The 20,015-nt window shown below is 42.1% G+C and overlaps 1 protein-coding gene across 4 annotated transcripts in view; it reads left to right on the top strand.

Annotated features, from left to right (window-relative positions):
- The window catches only part of LGALS8 (galectin 8), a 30,030-nt gene extending 11,616 nt beyond the window's left edge, over positions 1-18,414 (top strand). For 2 of the 4 annotated variants that reach the window (XM_060191946.1, XM_060191947.1), the window contains exons 3-10: positions 161-249; positions 2,917-3,127; positions 6,698-6,817; positions 7,793-7,849; positions 10,825-10,947; positions 12,628-12,716; positions 14,330-14,495; positions 17,687-18,414. In XM_060191946.1, the coding sequence (XP_060047929.1) occupies positions 161-249; positions 2,917-3,127; positions 6,698-6,817; positions 7,793-7,849; positions 10,825-10,947; positions 12,628-12,716; positions 14,330-14,495; positions 17,687-17,836 (1,005 nt within the window). In that variant the 3' untranslated portion in view covers positions 17,837-18,414. The remainder of the gene's footprint in view (positions 1-160; positions 250-2,916; positions 3,128-6,697; positions 6,818-7,792; positions 7,850-10,824; positions 10,948-12,627; positions 12,717-14,329; positions 14,496-17,686) is intronic. The other 2 variants (XM_016190305.2, XM_060191948.1) reach the window with 2 other exon arrangements.
- The last annotated feature ends 1,601 nt before the right edge of the window (positions 18,415-20,015 follow it).

Below are 20,015 nucleotides of genomic sequence, written 5' to 3'. Positions count from 1 at the left end.
AGACACCCGTAGACATTTTGTTTCCTTGTGACAGTCTGAATAGAGAGGATTCCTTGGAAGTGCTCAGTTCTGAGCTGTTTTATTATGTAGTTTTAAAAAATGCCATCATTTCATTTTGTTTATGTAAATATATTTGTAAAAAAAAAAATCTCTTACCTAGAAAATACCTTATGTCGGGACCATTCCTGAGCAGTTGGAACCTGGAAGCTTAATTGTCATACGTGGACATGTTCCTTGTGATTCTGACAGGTAAAAACAAACAAAACAAAAGTCGTGGGAGGCCATGGTAAAGTGTACATGTTACCATGTGTAAGGACATGGGACCCGGATCTCCACCTGCAGTGGGGTGGGGGTGGGGGAGCTTCACAAGCAGTGAAACCGTGCTGCAGTGTCTTCTCTCTCTTTCTCAACCTCTCCCTCCCCTCTCAATTTCTGTCTCTAAACAAAATAAATAAATCAAAAAAATCATGTGTTAGATGATCAAAAGAACATGAATAAACTGTCTTTTTTGTGTGATTGTTAAAGAACAAAAAAAAATAATATGAGAAAGACTTTGATTCCTTTGAGATCTGCTGTTGCTTTCAGTAGCAGTTCTGGGCAAGGTGTTGGGGCTATTGAAATAAATGACTGAAATAAAGATCATTTAGATTTAGAGTTTTTGTTACTACAAGTCTGATTTTAATATAAAGTGTTAGATGTGTGGGTAATAAAGGGAATTGTGGCCAGAGAGCAGGAACAAAGTCTACTTCTATGGTACGTTCCCACCCACCTTCTTCACCCCGTAAAGAATTTTATTCCATACTCCAGAGGGGGAGAAACGTTAGGGGAAGATGACCAGAGGGCGCTGAGCTCCAACTCCATCAGGATCCAGAGAGAAAAGAGGAAAAGAGACAGGACATTCAGAGGTAGCAACACGTGAAGGTCTGACTTAGAAAGAGAACGTAGGACTGTAGAAAAAAAACGGACAAACATATATAAATATAGATAGCTGTGTGTAAGTAATTGTCAACCCAAATCTGTGACCTTAGGATAATTACTGTGGTTTCCAATAGAGGGGATGGATGGGGACACAGAACTCTGTTGATTGGAATGATGTGGAATTACACCTGTTATCTTATAATTTTGTAAATCAGTCTTAAGTCACTAATAAAATTTTAAAAAATTAGGGCCAGTGAAATAGTTCACTTGGAAAGTGTGTGGCCTCTTTCACTCTCTCTGACTCTCTACCTTTATCTACAAAGCAAACAAAAAATGGATTGATTAATTTGGTGGAACTAGTTCCTCCTACATGCATGATTCCACACCTACTCTAGGCCACTTTTTCATTGAGAGAGAGATCCACCATAGTACTGAAGTTTTTTTCCATTGCCAATAACACCTCCCATGTAGTGCTGGGCCTTGAACTTGGGTCACATGTATGACATTGCAAGGGAGCCTCCCCATAGGTGAGACATCTCTCTGGGCCTTCACAGCATCTCTTAAAGTCTTATTTTTGATGGTTTGGTCTAATGACAGCTTTAGGTAGAGTAGACCCTCTGCCTCGGTTTCAGTTAGCAGTAGTCAACCAGGGTTGGAAAATATTAACAGAAAGATATTTTGAGAGAGAGAAACAGATAAATATAGCATTTGCATACTTTTATTATAATGTGTCATTCCAATTATATTCTTCCATTGTTATTGCAGTTAGTCTCTTAACATCACTAATCCACAAATCAAACTTTATCACAGATATTTATGTATAGAAAAAAAGCACAGGGGTCCTGGTGGTAGCGCACCAGATTAAGCACACATACTGTGAAGACCCACACAAGGATCTCAGTTCCAGCCCCCGGCTCCCCACCTGAAGGGGGGTCGCTTCACAAGCGGTGAAGCGGATCTGCAGGTATCTATCTTTCTCTCTCCCTCTCTCTCTTCCCCATCCCCTCTCAGTTTCTCTCTCTCCTATCCAATAATAATAATAAAAAAATCACCTCTAGGAGTAGTGGATTCCTAGTGTTGGTACTCAGCCCCAGTCCAATGATAACTGAAGTCAAAAGAAAAAAAAAAAAGAACAGTATATATATATATATATATATATATATATATATGGCTTGCTAATAGACATGGTTGGACTTAGTGTTTCCACTGGGGTCTTAAATTGCTTCCCCTGTGTATAAGGGCAGAGGGACTGCTATACAAACTCCCCCCAGTCTGTACCAGTTAAAGTTGAGCTCAGCTGTCTGTGATAGATACTCAGATACCAGAGGTTTAACAAGGATGTGTAAAAAAAAAAAAAAGATGTTTTCAGGCAATTTTCAGAAAGTCTTTAGAGAAGATCACCTCTTCTAACTCATCACTAGGCTGAGGTCCTCTCTCTAACATTTTTTGAAAGCCAGAACTCACATCTGTGCTTAGGGCAGCTGGATAACTATATGTGGTTAGATAAAGGAAGATGCCAACTGGCTTTTAAAGCAGGTTTCAGTCGCCTGCTTTATATACTTCATTTCCACCTTATTGGTGAATCTTTAAGCACAGAAGCATACCTGCTCTTATTTATTATTTATTAGTATCGGATAGAGGTGAGGAGAAATTGAGAACAGATGGGGGAGATAGCGAAGGAAAGGAAAGAGACAGAGAGACTTCACCACTTGTGAAGCTTTCCCCCTGCAGGTGAGGACCTGCATCCTTACACAATGTAATGTCTGCACTTGAAACATACCCGCTCTTAAAGGAGGCTGGAAAGTTTATTCTGGACAGATAAGACCCCAGCTACAGCTTAGGGGCCAGCTACTAAGGCAGAAAGAAAGGGAATATAGGCCAGGAGATATTAGTGGGCGAATGAATATTGGGTCACTCAGATGTCACTCCGCCTGCATCATCATGCTTGCTGGGCTTCTAGTCCAAGGACTCATGGAGCTTGCACTTCCCCTCATGCAGATTCCAGGTGGACTTGCAGGCTGGCAGCAGCCTGAAGCCTCGAGCCGATGTGATCTTTCATTTCAATCCGCGTTTCAAAAGGACCAACTGTATCGTTTGCAATACTCTGAAAAACGAAAAGTGGGGAAAGGAAGAGATCATCTATGACATGCCTTTCAAAAGAGAAAAATCATTCGAAATTGTGATTATGGTGCTGAAAGACAAGTTGCAGGTGGGTTTGGGGGCAATGAAGGAGTGAAGGCCTTCACTCTAGTGAGCTCACCATGTTACATTTATTAAATCCAGAGAAGGTGATGGAGGTTCTATTTTTTCTTTACGATAGGGGTGGCTGGGGGGGGGGCAGGCAAGTATCTAGATAATTCCGGCTTCTAAATGGCAGCTTCTGTGTCTTGCCAGCATTGCCATGCAGAATACAGGTCAAGAACGGCCAGATTTCTTCCTTAGATTGTATTTCTAATTGGGATTAGGTCAACACAACATTATATTAATGACGGAGTAGTAAATTAAACCATCATGACCAAAAAAAAAAAAAAAAATTGCAGGGGTGGGGAGGATTTGAAACTGGACGGTAGTTGGGTAACCCCAGTCTAGAAAAAAAAAAAGAATTTTATCAGGTCTGCAGCAAGGTAGTTCTGTGAGGTCGTGAGATTATGTATTTATTTATCTATTGGATAGAAATGGAGAGGCTGAAAGAGTTGGGGGAGCTAGAGAGCGAGAAAGCCACCTGCAGCACTGCTTCACCACTTGTGAAGCTTTCCCCCTGCAGGTGGAAATGGGGCTTGAACCTGGGTCCTTGTACATTGTAGCACATGCACCAAGGTGCCACTGTCTAACCAAGATCAGGAGATTTTAGACTAAGAGATCTTACCAACCCTTTGTGAAGTAAATGTTATCGCTGAATCATCAGGTGTTTTGCACTTAGTACATATAAGAGGTTCTTTTACTTGCTGAGCAGAAGCTTATGGAGCCTCCCAGACTAGGATTTATCCTACACAGAGTGAAGGCTCTCCCATCTGAAGCAGATCCTAGCTGCCCTTAAGGTTACCGCTCCCACCAGAACACCTCCCTGAGCTTTGCTGAACTCCAGCCACCCTTCTTTTTTTTTTTTCCTTAAATTTTTATTTGTAAAATGGAAATATTGACAAGACCATAGGATAAGAGGGCTACATTTCCACACAACGCCCACCCCCAGAGCTCCATATCCAATCCCCTCCCTTGTTACCAACTCTATTCTTTATCCCTCTGGGAGTATGGACCCAGGATCATTGTGGGGTGCAGAAGGTGGAAGGTCTGGCTTGTGTAATTGCTTCTCCACTGAACATGGGCATTGGCAGTTCAATCCATACTCCCAACCTGTCTGTCTCCCTAGTGGGGTGAGGCTCTGGGGAAGCATGGCTCCGGCACCCATTGGTGGGGCCATCTGCCCAGGGAAGTCAGGTTGGCATCATGGTAGCGTCTGGAACCTGGTGGCTAAAGAAGAATTAACATATAAAGCAGCGGGAGCCAGGCAGTGGCGCAGCAGGTTAAGTGCTCATGGGTCAAAGCACATGACCAGCATCAGGATCCTGGTTTGAGCCCCCAGCTCCCCACCTGCAGGGGAATCCCTTCACAGGCGGTGAAGCAGGTCTGCAGGTGTCTGTCTTTCTCTCCCCCTCTCTATCTTCCCCTCCTCTCTCCATTTCTCTCTCTCCTATCCAACAACTACGACATCAATAACAACAACGATGATAAACAGCAAGAGCAACAAAAGGGAAAAAATAATTTAAAAAAAGATATAAAGCAGAACAAATTGTTGACTAATCATGAACCTAAAGGCAAGAATATTGCAGATGAAGATTTGGGGTCTCTGTTTTGAAAAGAGCTAGTAGGTCTATTTTAGGTATATTCCAAGGGGCCCATGACTTTACTACTTTTTGCCTGCATCTAACATCTAATATGCAGGTGGACCCAGGTTATTGTCTGGGGAGATGGTGCCATAGTTGGGAAAAGGACTAGAAAGCTGGGTCAGGGAAGAGAGTAGCTCCCGAATATGAGACATATACGTATTGCTAACTGTAAACCCCATTAATTCGATCTGGGGCCCACAATCAGCACAGGAGCCTATGTATCCTTTGCATCCCTGTAGGTATGGGCTTGCATTCTGTGATTATAGCTAGGAACATTCCAGGCTGCACTAATTTCAGGACCCGTTTTCTTCAGAAATGGATAGGTAGAGTATGTTGTCCAACCTCTTCGGAGAATGGAACAGTCCCTTCCATTGCTGATCCACATTCAGGGCAAGGTCCTGTAGGGGCCCTCAGAGGGGTCCATTATGTTGTTCCTGATGCAGGTGACCAGTGACAGTGGTGAGAGGGATCTGTTAGAGGTCTAGGCCCATCATGTCTGTGTGGGAATCCCACTTTTGCTTTAAGGCATATATTTTCCCCTCACTTATGGATACATGTACATGTGCCCTATCTCATGGGCCCTGGTCTATATCTAGGTTTTGAGGTTTTGTTAATAAGTGCATGTGCCACCCAAAATGGAATTAAGAAATCCTATGAGCTAGGAAAGGCCTCACCAGAGTAGTGAAGTTGAAGGGTTGACATTCTATGCCTGACGTCTCTGGACACAGTCCGAAGTGAAATATGTGGAGGGTGGTACTGGCTGTATTGCTTAGGTTGGGATGAACAGATGCAATATCAGTTGGTCTGAATTGAGAGAAGCCTGCAGGAAAGTGAACCTCACCCTAGAGGTGCCAGAACTGGGAGAAATATGGGCTTTATAGAGAAAGGGAAAGGTTCCTGCCGTTTTACTTTCCCATTAAGCTTGAAACTCGTAGAGATCAGAACTGCTTTTGTTTCCCTGACATTCCCTATCGCAATACGTGGCATTCGTTAGGGAAGGAAAGAGGACTGTGAGTACTGAGTAACTGCTTTGCATCAGATGGTGTGCTGGGAGACTCATCTCACAACAGCAGCCCTTTGAGGGAAAGCGTATTCTGCTGACAGCCAGGAATCTCAGATAAGCTGGGTAACTTGCCCACATTCAGTTCATTCATTCAACAAGTGCAACAGATAGCTACGCAAAGTTATATCTCTTAGCATGTGATCTTTAAGGACAAGGAGTAGTGAGCTCACAGGACTGATCTCAAAGCTGGATTCTCAGGTCCCCAGGGATTTGTGAGTTTTAGGGTACCACATGTTACTAGGTACATGAATACATACTTTAGAGAGAGAGCACACACAACATTCAGTCAGGTCAGAATCTCAAAAGAAGACACAGGGTGGGAATGGTGAATACTTTTGGTCTCAGTTTGGGCAGGCATATTATATGGAAACTGGTAGGAAATCAGGTGAAAACCAGGTGATTATTTAAATAAACCCAAGTGGATATTTCTTTTTTATTATTAATTTTTTTAAATATTTATTTTATTTATTCCCTTTTGTTGCCCTTGTTGTTTTATTGTTGTAGTTATTATTGTTGTTGTCGTTGTTGGATAGGACAGAGAGAAATGGAGAGAGGGAGGGGAAGACAGAGAGGAGGAGAGAAAGATAGACACCTGCAGACCTGCTTCACCGCCTGTGAAGAGACTCCCCTGCAGGTGGGGAGCCGGGGTTCGAACCGGGATCCTTATGCCGGTCCTTGTGCTTTGCGCCACCTGCGCTTAGCCCGCTGCGCTACAGCCCGACTCCCCCAAGTGGATATTTCAACTTGGGTAACTTAATAAAAGAAACGGAGAAACTTGTTTTTCTTTTCTTTTCTGGTAAGTTGAATGATCCTGTCTTCTGTGTCTGTCTAGGTGGCTGTAAATGGAAAGCATACACTGATCTATGCCCACAGGATTAGCCCTGATAAAATTGACACGCTGGGTATTTATGGCAAAGTGAATATCCACTCTGTTGGTTTTACCTTCAGCTCGGTGAGTAGAGTTCTGCGGTAGCTTGAGATTGTCTTTACTGTTTTCTGATGAAGTGGTAGGAAATCCACTGCTCCTGTGGCCATTTTTTTTTTCCAATTTTTATTTTTGTTTTATTTATTTTTTTTTTACCAGAGCACTGCTCAGCTCTGGCTTATGGTGGTGCGGGGGATTGAATCTGGGACTCTGGAGCCTCAGGCGTGAGAATCTCTCTGTGTAAACATTATGCTATCTACCCCCAGCCTCAATTTTTATTTTTATTTGATAGGACAGAGAAATTGAAATTGAGAGTGGAAGGGAAAATAGAGGGGGGGAGAGAAAGACAGACACCTGCAGACCTGCTTCACTGTTTGTGAAGCATCCCCCCTCCTGCAAGTAGGGAGCCGGGGCCTTGAACTGGGACCCTTGCACGATCTTTGCGCTTTGCACTGTGTGGTGCTTAACCCGACACACTACTGCCCAGCAGCCTTCAGTGATTACCTTCTACAAAGATAAAAACTTAATGTCTCCACTGGTGTATTAATTTCTTTGAAGTAAATCCTTGATGCTTGTAGGATATTGTTTACTAACTAGAACTGTGTTAATCTGAGGATCTCAGTTCTAGTGTGTGGTACTAATAAAAGAAAACAATAAAACAAACTAAAAAAAAAAAATCCTACTTAGCTTAAGTGGGTATTTCCTTCACATACTAGGGAATATTTCTCAAAGATAGTTACTTACAAGTAGAATGATACTGCTAACTTGCCCTCCCGAAAGCTGAAAACACTCTCCACTCCCTGATATTTCATGTGGTTCTTCTCTTCCATGTTAGCAAATTTCCCATAGGAGGTAGTAAGGGCCCAAGTGCTGAGTACATTTATGGAGCATACCTTCAAGTACATTTTCTTGTTTAATATCATTGTACTTCTTTTGCATATGCTAATTAACAAATTAGACTTTGAACTGTGCTGGTTGTTAACAATCTTCTCTTTTCTTCAGGATGTAAGAAGTAGTCAAGCAACTGCAACCGAACTGACAGAGATAACCAGAGACTATGTAAATATGATTATTATTATTATTATTATTATTATTATATTTTTACTTAACCACCAGTTTAAAATGTTATTTCAGATACTGTGTAAATCAGGTGGTAAGCAGGCTGGGATTTTAAAAATTGTGTTTTTAACAGTAGTAATCTATACATAATCATTTGAAAATTGAGGTATAAAATATCTGTAGGGTAATATCTCTCAAGTTTTTCTGTGCTTTTTAACTATCAGTGTATCTAACCATCACCTACCATTCTTTTTTTTTTTTTCTTATTGCCACTTAATTGCCAATATTTTTTCTTATTGCTAGGGCTCTGTGCCCCACTACAAATCCAAATTCACAGCTCCTGGCAGCCATTTTTTCTTTCTGCTTTATTTTTATTTGACAGGATAGAGAGAAATTGAGAGGGGAAGGGAGATAGAGAAAGAGAGATACCTGCAGACCTGCTTCACTGCTCATGACGCTTACCCCCTGCTGGCCCCTATTCTTTTTTCTAAAGATTTACTTATAATTTATGAGGGAAGGAGAGAGAGAAAGAGGGAACCAGAATATCACACTGGCATATGAGATACTGAGGAATCAACTTTGGGACCTCATACTTGACAGTCCAGTCCAAGCTTTATCCACTGAGCCATCTCCTGGAGTGCAGATTCATTGTTATTATGTGAAAAGAACTATCACTATTTTTTTAAAATATTTATTTACTCCCTTTTGTTGCCCTTGTTGCTTTATTGTTGTAGTTATTGTTGTTGTTATTGCTGTCGTCGTTGTTGGATAGGACAGAGAGAAAATGGAGAGAGGAGGGGAAGACAGAGAGGGGAGAGACAGACAGACACCTGCAGACCTGCTTCACCGCCTGTGAAGCGACTCCCCTGCAGGTGGGGAGCCGGGGGCTCGAACCAGGATCCTTAAGCCGGTCCTTGCGTTTTGTGCCACGTGCGCTTAACATGCTGCGCTACCGCCCGACTCGAACTATTACTCTTAAGCTGTTGGATTGTAGTGGTATGATGCATTTATAAATATTGAACAAGGCGAGTCAGGGTGGTAGCACAGCAGGTTAAGTGCATGTGGTCTTTGCAAAGCACAAAGACCAGCGTAAAGATCCTGGTTCGAGCCCCCGGCTCCCCACCTGCAGGGGAGTCGCTTCACAGGCGGTGCAGCAGGTCTGCAGGTGTCTGTCTGTCTCTCCCCCTCTCTGTCTTCCCCTCCTCTCTCCATTTCTCTCTGTCCTATCCAACAATGATGGCATCAGTAACAACAACAATAATAACTACAACAATAAAGCAACAAGGGCAACAAAAGGGAATAAATAAATAAATGTTTTAAAAAAGCTTTAAAAATAATAAATAAATAAATACTGAACAAGCAGTGCACTGGCAAATGAACTGCTGCAAATATCTTCTGGGCTCTGGGAACAAATGCAGTTTAACTATTAAGGTTTCTGCCTGAGGTTCTGTGGTCCCAGATTCAATCCCCAGTACCACCATAAACCAGAGCTGTCCAGTGCTTTAGTTGGTCTCTGTCTGTATCTCTCTCATTAAGATAAATATTAAATATTTATAAATAAAGTATTAAATAAAACATTTAATAAAATATTAAAAAATAAATAGCAGACATTAAGGTTGATTCATTAGTGGAGAATGTGAAGTCTTGCTGATACCAGCACTTTTTTTTTTTTTTTTTTTTTGCCACCAGGGTTGTTGCTGGGACTCGCTGCCAGCACTAAAAATCCACTGCTCCTGGCAGCCATCTTTTTTCCATTGTATTGGATAGGACAGAGAAAAATTGAGAGGGGAGTGGGAGTTAGGGAAAGAAAGACACCTACAGACCTGCTTCACTGCCTGTGAAGTCTCCCCTTCTCCAGGTCGGATGCTGGGGGCCCAAACCCAGATCCTTGTGCAGATCTGTGTGTTTTGTACTGTGTGCCCCACTGCCCAGCCCCCTATATCAGAGCATTTGTATGTCATAGATGGAATATAATCTCAGCAGTCTGACACACGTTGGGAAAGATCTTGTTTGAAGCTCATGTCTCACTTTGTGAAAACGTGATAATATATACTGGAGAAGGTGGATTCTTGTGTGTGTGTGTGTGTGTGTGTGTGTGTGTGGCACCCTTTGTTATTGCTGGAACTTGGTGCCTGCACTAAGAAAATCCACTGTTCCTGGAGGTCATTTCCCCCCCCCCCATTATTGGATAGGACAGAGAGAAATTGGGAGAGGAGAGGAAGATAGACACCTGCAAACCTGCATCACTGCTTGTGAAGCGACCTCCCTGCAGATGGGGAGCCTGGGGCTCGAACCGGGATCCTGGTGCAGGTCTTTGCACTTCATACTATGTGCACTTAGCCTGGTGCGCCACCGCCTGACCTGCTGGATTCTTCTTCTTCTTTTTAATATTTATTTATTTACTGGATAGAGACAGCCAGAAATTGAGAGGAGGGGGAGATAGGGAGGGAGAGAGACAGAGACACCTGAGCCCTGCTCTACCGCTTGTGAAGCTTCCCCCCTGCAGGTGGGGACAAGGGGCTTGAACCTGGGCCCTTGCACATTGTAACATATGCCCTCAACCAGGTGTGCCATCACCCGGCCTGAGGATATGGGATTCTAATGAGCAGGATTAACAGACTGTACCCCCAGTCTCACTTACCCTTTACATTTGAGAACTACCCAGGCAGACAGCATAGACCTCTTAGGTGCCAGACCTAGGTTGAAGCAAGCCCTCCATCCCAGGCTCTCACAGGCTCAGCTCAGTACAAACAGCAAATTCCAATTGTTCACATTATACAATGTAACCCTTCCCTTCCCAGTGTCTTCAATTTGTCTTTCCCAATAGGCACAAAAGTCTGACTTGTCAAAGTTCATAAGTATTTTGCCTTGGCCGTGTAGTACATTTTATAAACTTGCTCAGGAAATGTATAGCTTAAGCCTTGCAAGACAGTTTTATCCATTTCATACCTTATTGTAGAACTGTTTCCCTACAGCCTAGTAATAGAGGAGACTATTCAAAAATCGAACCCAGAACTGTCTACACCAAGAGCAAAGGTTCAACTGCCAATCACACTTTGACTTGCGCCAAAATGCTACCTACCAACAGTTTGCCAAAGGTTTGAAGAGCCCTAAATTTCCTTAATTGTGTATAACAAGTTAAGCTTGAAGTAACTGGTATGTGCAAATCTCTACCCTCAGTAGAAGCCAGAGTCAATTTTGGCTTTTTATGTCCTCCCTAGATAGACAACAGTCAACTTGGGCATAGTCTCTTGAGTCAGTAGTGTGTGGGTCCTTAATTTCTCCTGTTTTGACTGCTTTCCTTTGAGACAGAACACAACACTGCTTCAGACCCCACATATAAGTGACTTTCTTTTTTTTTTTAAATTTTTTATTTAAGAAAGGATTAATGAACAAAAACATAAGGTAGGAGGGGTACAACTCCACACAATTCCTACCACCCAATCTCCATAACCCACCCCCTCCCCTGATAGCTTTCCCATTCTCTAGCACTCTGGGAGCATGGACCCAGGGTCATTGAGGGTTGCAGAAGGTAGAAGGTCTGGCTTCTGTAATTGCTTCCCGGCTGAACATGGGCGTTGACTGGTCGGTCCATACTCCCAGTCTGCCTCTCTCTTTCCCTAGTAAGGTGTGTCTCTGGGGAAGCAGAGCTCCAGGACATATTGGTGGGGTCTTCAATCCAGGGAAGCCTGGCCAGCATCCTGGTGGCATCTGGAACCTGGTGATTGAAAAGAGAGTTAACATACGAAGCCAAACAATTTGTTGAGCAATCATGGATCCCAAGCTTGGAATAGTGGAGAGGAAGTATTAGGGAGGTACTCACTGCAAACTCTAATGTACTTCTGCTTTCCGGTATATATTTTGCAGTAGTTTATGGATACGTGTGAACATAAGCTCTCTCTCACAGAAACTGGTGTATATCTAGGTTATGGGACTTTGTTAGAAAGTGAACTACCTGAGATGAAATTAGAGTGTACTATAAAAGGAAAGGTCTCACCCGAGTAATGAAGCCAAAGGGTTGTCATTCCACATGTGAAGTCTCTGGACGCAGTCTGAGGTGAAGCATGTTGAGGTGTCAATCGTTGCGTTGGTTAGGTTGTGATCGGCGGATGCAATATTATTTGGTTTGGATTGGGAGAGGCATACGGGAAAGTGGGCCCTGTCCAAGGGTTCCAGGACTGGGGGAAGTAGGGGCTCTATAGTGGAGATGTGAGGTTCCTGCTGTCTTAGGGTTCAAAAAGACAATCGATAGTTAATGTTATCATCACATTATTTGGTAATTGGGTTAACTTTGAAAAGTCCTTTTGTTATGGTTTGCTGTACAGTATCCAGTATCTTGTATATAGCTGTGCTATTGGATGCTTCTAATCTACTTGGTCTAGGCTTTTGAGAGAGTCCGCATATCAAATACGTAGCCTATCTATTAAAAAGATTCAGTTTGTGTTTTGAGAAACTTTGAGACATACAACTGATTTTCCGTCTCTCATATTAATTAACTACTGATTTATATGTCTACCCTTTCTTAGAGTGAGTCCCACTCACACAAAGGGTACATCTATTAAGTTCACTGACAAAAAAATGCAGTCACTGAGTATTTGCTGTGAGGCAGGCACCAAGCTGACTACTCAGGACGGACCCATCTGAGACCAGGGCAGACCTACTCTATGCCTTCTTGAGGCTGCAGTGTTGTGAACATTCCCCAGTGTCTTTGGTCAGTTTCCTCCCCCATTAGATCCCTTTATGCAGGCTTCCTAATGCTGACTGTGGTTTCTTCTCAGAGTCTGCCATTTTCTGCCAGACTGAATACTTCAATGGGCCCTGGACGAACTGTTGTCATTAAAGGAGAAGTGACTCAAAACGCCAAAGGGTCTGTATCATTAAGTAATAATGTGATACTGTAATAAAGTAATAATGTGACTCTTGCTCCTGTGTTTCCAATGTCTTATGCCCTGTAACAGTCTTGTGAGACAGGAGCAAAGTTAGTAGCATAATCCTTACTAGAAAGGTGAAACTACGAAAGCATGAGAAAGGTCAGCTGCTAATTAGCTGGTAACAGAACTAAGACTAAATCCCATTGTTCTCCCCTAGACTGTGTCTAGGTAAGAGAGTGATGTTTTTGTCCACATAGCCCATCCCTGACTTGTAGAACTCCAGGGCAGCCCTCAGGGACCAGGTCACATTAGTTAGGGCCTCTCATGTCACCTGTGACATAAAATTTCTGCTTTCAGTGTCTCCTCCAGGTATGTGTAGACTTCTGAAAGCTTGAAATTAGAACTGTTTCCTAGCAAGTAATGCACTTTCAAGAAGGAAATAGTACATGGAAATCTTAAGAGACTACTTGCCCGAAAGGATCCCATGTATAAGTAATTATTTGATTGCTTTTCTGTAACCTTCAGTTTTTTCCTAACCAGATCTGTAGTCTCAATATATATATTTTTAATCACTACCAGGGGTTATTGCTGTGGCTCAGTGCTAGCCAGTACTGTGACTCCACTGCTCCCAGTGGCCACTTTTTCTTTCTATCTTATTTGAGAAGACAGAATTTGAGGGCGGGGGAGATAGCGTAATGGTTATGCAAACAGGCTGTCATGCCTGAGGCTCCTAAATCCCAGGTTCAATCCACCGCACCACCATAAACTAGAGTTGAGCAGTGCTCTGGTGTTTCTCTCTCTCTGTCTCTGTATTTCTCTCAAAAATAAAATATTGCAGATTTGCTTTACTGCTTGTGAAGCTTCCCATCCTGCAGGTGAGGAGTAGGGTCTTGAACCCAGGTCCTTGCCTTTGGGAATGTGTATGTATGTTCAACTGTAAGGCATACAGATCTTGTTCTGCAAATGCCTTCCTTTTTCTTTTCTTTCCTTTCCTTTTCTTTCTTTCTTTTTTTTTTTCCATTTTTTTTTTTTTTGCCTCCAGGGTTACTGCTGGAGCTCGGTGCCTGTACCATTAATCCGCTGCTCCTGAAGGCTATTTTTTCCCCTTTTGTTGCCCTTGTTGTTAATTTTTTTATTGTTGTGGTGGTTATTATTATTGTTGTTGTTATTGATGTCATTGTTGTTGGATAGGACAGAGAGAAATGGAGAAAGGAGGGGAAGACAGAGAGAGGGAGACTTGCTTCACCGCTAGTGAAGAGACCCTCCCTGCAGGTAGGGAGCTGGGGGCTCGAACCGGGATCCTTAAACTGGTCCTTGCACTTGGCGCCATGTGCACTTAACCCACTGCGCTACTGCCCAACCCCCACAACATGCCTTTCTATGGCGCAGGCCCTGTATGGCCTCAGCATTAGTTTAAATTTTTTTAAAAATAGTTTTAGTTTGCAAATAACATGTATCAGTGGAATGCTGGCTCTGAATTTACAGTTTCACTGTCATCTTTTCACCCATGTTCATCTGCATGTTTTGGGTAGTTATAACCAGAGTGCCATTCTGCACTGCACCACCCTCTTCTAATTGGTTAATTATTTTTTCTTTATTCCCTCAAAAGCTTTAATGTTGATCTAATATCAGGAAAATCAAAGGATATTGCTCTTCACTTGAATCCACGTCTGAACAGTAAAGCATTTGTGAGGAATTCTTTTCTTCAACAGTCCTGGGGAGAAGAAGAGAGAAATATTACCTGTTTCCCATTTAGTCCTGGGATGTACTTTGAGGTGAGACTTTGCCTTTTGATACTGGGACAGGAAGAGAAACGAATGGAAGTAACAGTAATAATAATGGGACAGGAAAGAGAATCCTGGGAGGAAGGATAGGACAAATCATCTATTTAATTCAAATCCTATTTAACTCAAGTCCTAATTTGATACGTGGCGGTTTGGAAAGCCCCTTTCTATAAAACAGACATTAAATGTAAGTCGCAAAGCCGGTAGAGTTCCCCATTACTTACAGTGGAATTTTTTGTTAACCCACTACTGGTTAATAGGAATGTGAGTGGTCTCAGTACTGGAGTAGCTTAATCTTAAATGGGTAGGAGGGTAGAGGGGCCATAAGATGGCTTGCAGTAGCCATAATCTCCTATCTCAGTTATACACAGCTTTCTTCCAAGTTGTTACTATCATTTGTATATATTCAAAGAAAAAATATGTGTTTAGACCATTGGAACTTGAAAAGATGTAGTCCAGAGTCCCCAGATAAGTGGTAGTGTGATAATACATCATTTTCCCAAAATGTTTCTGGGGTTCTGAGTGGAGTATAAAGTCTTGATGGCATGTGGATGGGGAGGGGGGTCATAGCAAAGCTCATTCAGCTAGTTTGAGTGGTTCACTGCCCCACACAGTCACTGAAGGTCATGTTTCTACATTTTTAACTGTCACACACTGAACCACCTGTGAGGACTTATCAAAACCAGGTGTCAGAAGCATAAACATCAAGAATAAATAGATCAGGTGATTCAATATTGATACTTAATATTTATTCTCAGACTTCCGTCTAATGCAGTGCCCTGGTATATGGAGTAACAGACAAGTGCTTAATTTCTTTCTGTTTTTTTAAAATAATTTTTATTTATAAAAAGGAAACACTGACAAAAAACATAGGATAAGAGGGGTACAACTTCACACAATTCCCACCACCAGAACTCTGTATCCCATCCCCTCCCCTAATAGCTTTCCTATTCTTTAACCCTCTGGGAGTATGGACCCAGGGTCATTATGGGGTGCAGAAGGTTGAAGGTCTGGCTTCTGTAATTGCTTCCCTGCTGAACATGGGCATTGACAGGTCGATCCATATTCCCAGCCTGTCTCTCTCTTTCCTTAGTGGGGTGGGGCTCTAGGGAAGCAGGGCTCCAGGACACATTGGTGGGGTTATCTGCCCAGGGAAGTCTGGTTGACATCATGGTAGCATCTGGAACCTGGTGGCTGAAAGAAGAGTTAACATATAAAGCCAAACAAATTGTTGACTAATCATGAACCTAAAGGCTAGAATAGTGCAGATGAAGAGTTGGGAGTCTGTTTTGTAGATAGTTAGTAGGCCTATTTTACTTATATTCCAAAGGGCCCATGACTATACTAGTTTTTGTTTTTTGTTTGTTTGTTTGTTTGAGCCTGACATCTGATATGCAGGTGGATCCATGTTATTATCTGGGGAGATGATGTCATGGCTGGAAAAAGGGCCAGAAAGGTGGATCAGGGAAGAGAGTAGCTCCCAAATATGGGAATGGTGTATAAATATTGTTGACTGTAAAGACCACAGCGTCTCACCTGGAAGTTGTGCATATTGGCTTGGAATTCAAAAACACATAGGAAGTTGAAGTCTAGTTATGTTAGGTTTTCCAGATTTTGGGGTATTGATCATTGGGACTGGGGTGGGTAGCATAAATGTTTGTTGACTGGGTAGGAATCAGTATGTAAAGGGCCTTTTTTTTATTTGGTAGGGCAGAGAGAAATTGAGAGGGGAGAGGGAGATAGAGACGGAGAAGGAGACACCTATAGACCTGCTTCATCTCTTGTGAAGCAATTCCTTTGTAGGCGAGGAGTGGGGGCTTGAACCCAGGTCCTTGTGCATAGTGCTGTGAGCGCTTAACTGGCTAGGCCACTGCCTGGCCTCCTCCTCCTTTTTAAAAATCAATTCTTCCTATTTTTTGTTGGTCACTAGGATTTTTTCTGGTGCTTGCATGACAAATCCACCGTTCCTGGTGGGCATATTTTTCCTTTTTTTAAAAAAAATATTTTATTTATTCCCTTTTGTTGCCCTTGTTTTATTATTGTAGTTATTATTGTTGTTGTTCTTGATGTCGTCATTGTTGGATAGGACAGAGAGAAATGGAGAGGGGAGGGGAAGACAGAGAGGGGGAGAGAAAGATAGATACCTGCAGACCTGCTTCACCACCTGTGAAGTGATTCCCCTGCAGGTGGTTGAGCCGGGGGCTCGAACCGGCATCCCTAAGCTAGTCCATTAACGCTTTGCGCCACATGCGCTTAACCCGCTGTGCTACCGCCCGACTCCCTCCTTTTTTTTTTTTTTTTAACTTGATAAGACAGAAATATTGAAAGGGAGGGGAAAGGAAGATAAGACACCTACAGACCTGTTTCACTGCTTGTGAAGCTTCTTCCCCTGCAAGTGGGGAGCTGGAGCTTGAACCCAGGTGGCAATGTGTGTGCTCAACTGGGTGTTCCACTGTCCATCCCCTTCCCCTGGTTTTCTAAGTAATAGTCTTCATTTCCCAGAGCTCTGTTATTCATGTAATTCCCCCCTCTTCCTCATGTTGCCAAACAGATATTTCAGCTACTCCTATGAAAATAATAGACACTAGATTTTATTCTTTGCAGGTTCAGATTTATGCCTCTACCTGGCCTCTGGAGATGGGGCGAGGTTAAGAGAAAGGCCAAGATGTGTCAAACTGGAATGAAAATCAAGAGTCACTTGTGCAATACCTAGCAAGAGCCCTGAACTTCTAAAATTTCCTGTTGTCTCACTTGTCAAAGATTCTAGACTTTGAGGCAAGAAAGTCAGGGTTCAAGTCCTATGGTTCCCATTGCTAGTTGGAATCCGTGCCTCTGTGAATGAGGTTCTATAAGCAAGTTCTTATGTCATTAGAGCTCCCAAACACTGGTGAAGACAGTATCCCCTTTCTCTAGAAGAATCTGGGGAGGGAGAAACTAGGAAAGAAAGGCCAGCAAGCCCCTGGGAATGGTATGAGATTCTTAGCAGGGTAGGAGTCATGTGGGTGGCACAAGACGTCTAGAAAGTCCTGTTGCCTGATTTGCATACTTTAGAGTCTTAGAATGTGGAAGGGAAATTAATAGCAGCAAGTTTGAAGAACCTCTGTATAATGTATACGGAATTGTCTGTCTCAAAAGAACCACTAATGATGTTTTCTTTCTATTTATTTATTTATTTTTTGCAGATGATAATTTATTGTGATGCTAGAGAATTCAAGGTTGCAGTAAATGGTGTACACAGCCTGGAGTATAAACACAGATTTAAAGATCTTAGCAGTATTGACACAATGGAAATTGATGGAGATATCCACTTATTGGAAGTAAGGAGCTGGTAGCCCACATGACTGCCATAAAAACTGAAATACAAAATGGCTTATGTAACACTGGCTTTGTTAAAATGGATCATTATATTGTCTATATCTTGTTGAATTGAGCTTGCCTAGAACATTAAGTCCTACTGAGTGTGTTCAGTCCTTGCCCTGCAATAACTTTGTCTAGAATGAAGAAATTTGAGGCAACAGCAATTTACTGCCATTTTAATGACTTTACCCACCTGGATTTTTTTTTTTAACCAGTGCACTGCATAGTTCTGGCTTATGGTGGTGCAGGGGGATTGAATCTGGGACCTAGGAGCCTCATGCCTCAGAGTCTGTTTGCATAACCATTATGCTATCTCCCCTGCCTTCCACCTCTACTATATACAATAGCTACTAAGCATTGAGCAGTGATATTTTGTTTTGTTAGTATTGTAGCAGGAGCTGGTGATATACACAAACACACATTTATGCCCCAAACTACGATGCCGCCTATTTTGAGCTCAAAATCTTGTGTTCTGCCATTGTGCTGTTTTTTACCCCTTATAAGCATTGCATAAACTCAACAGAAACTATTAAATCACACTGATTGAAAGACACCACTATTTCAGTGATCAGTTTCCTCAGGCATATGTATGTATGTATGTTTGTGTGTGTATATGTATATGTATATATATACTTTTTTTTAAAATTAGCCAAAGCACTGCTCAGCTGTTTTATGATGATACAGGGGATTGAATTTTAGATCTTGGAGCCTAGGGCATGAGGGTCTATTTGCATAACTATTATGCTACCTCCTTCACCCTTAGTGATTACTTTTCTATCCACTGCTTATGTTGATTTTCTTTCTTTTTTTTTTACAATTCATTTTTTTAAGTTTTATTTTTTTAAAAAAAATTTTATATTTAATTACTTTTATTGTTGTTGTTATTGATGCCATTGTTGTTGGATAGGACAGAGAAATGGAGAGAGGAGGGGAAGACAGAGAAGGGGAGAAAAAGGTAAGACATGTGCAGACCTGCTTCACCGCTTATGAAGCAACTCCCCTGCAGATGGGGAGACGGGGGTTCGAACCGGTATCCATATGCTGGACCTTGCGCTTTGCGCCACCTGCACTTAATCCGCTGCGCTACTGCCCAACTCCCAAGTTTTATTTTTTTAAATTATTTATTTATTCCCTTTTGTTGCCTTTGTTGCTTTATTGTTGTAGTTATTGATGTTGTTGTTGGATAGGGCAGAGAGAAATAGAGAGAGGAGGGGAAAACAGAGGGGAAGAGAAAGACAGACACCTGTAGACCTGCTTCACTGCTTGTGAAATGACCCCCCTGCAGGTGGGGAGGCGGGGGCTTGAACCAGGATCCTTCCTCCAGTCCTTGCGCTTTATGCCACGTGCGCTTAACCCGCTGCGCTACTGCCCGACTCCTGGCAATTTTCTTTTAACAAGTACCTGGCTCTACTTCATATAAGCATTACCAAATAAGTGCCATGAAATTTGAACATAGTACAAAGACCAAGGCAAAATGCAATGCAAAACAAGCGAAAATGGAAGTGATGTTGAAATTAATCTTTTCAATCTCAAGGCCACTGATTTCTATAGCAGTAAAGGCTTGATTCCAAATATTTGGACTTAGGTTAAATCAGAGGTACTCCTAGAGACTGTTAAAGGTAGAATCAAGATGAACTCAAGCTGCAAAACGTTTATGGTTAACAAAGAACTGTCAGTATTGGACTTGGTGTTTATAAAGCAGGTGGGATTAGAAAGCACAGTACGTGGAAGATACTAAAATAGGCAACACAAAAACATCACCTGTCTGGACGCAGACCACCAGCTCCACGCTTCTGAAGATTAGTCCAGGATCAGCCACTGAGATCAAAACATTGTTCTCCTTTAGGTGATTAAAATCAGACCTGTATCAGCAAGTTAAATTGTTGCATTTCTGATTTCTGTAATTTTTTTTCCCCTATACTTTGAAGCAAGTTGGCATTAGTTCTTCATAGAATTCTTACAAGTCAGCTCTTGTTACAAGAAATTTGAAAAGTCTTAGAAGTTAAAAAAAAAAAAAGCTGCATCATTGAGATCATTTTATCCTAAGTCACTAGTCTGAGTTCTGCCAGGATTTAGGAATATTTTCCCAAGTTTTTGGTTAGATATTTATGCCCATATATTGAACAAGAAAAAGTTACTGATCTTTTAAAAACT

The sequence above is a fragment of the Erinaceus europaeus genome, chromosome 6 (assembly GCF_950295315.1).
Source record: "Erinaceus europaeus chromosome 6, mEriEur2.1, whole genome shotgun sequence".
In the NCBI taxonomy this organism is placed as follows: domain Eukaryota; kingdom Metazoa; phylum Chordata; class Mammalia; order Eulipotyphla; family Erinaceidae; genus Erinaceus; species Erinaceus europaeus.
The sequence above is the reverse complement of the archived record's forward strand: the minus strand, read 5'-3'. Positions and strand labels throughout refer to the sequence as shown.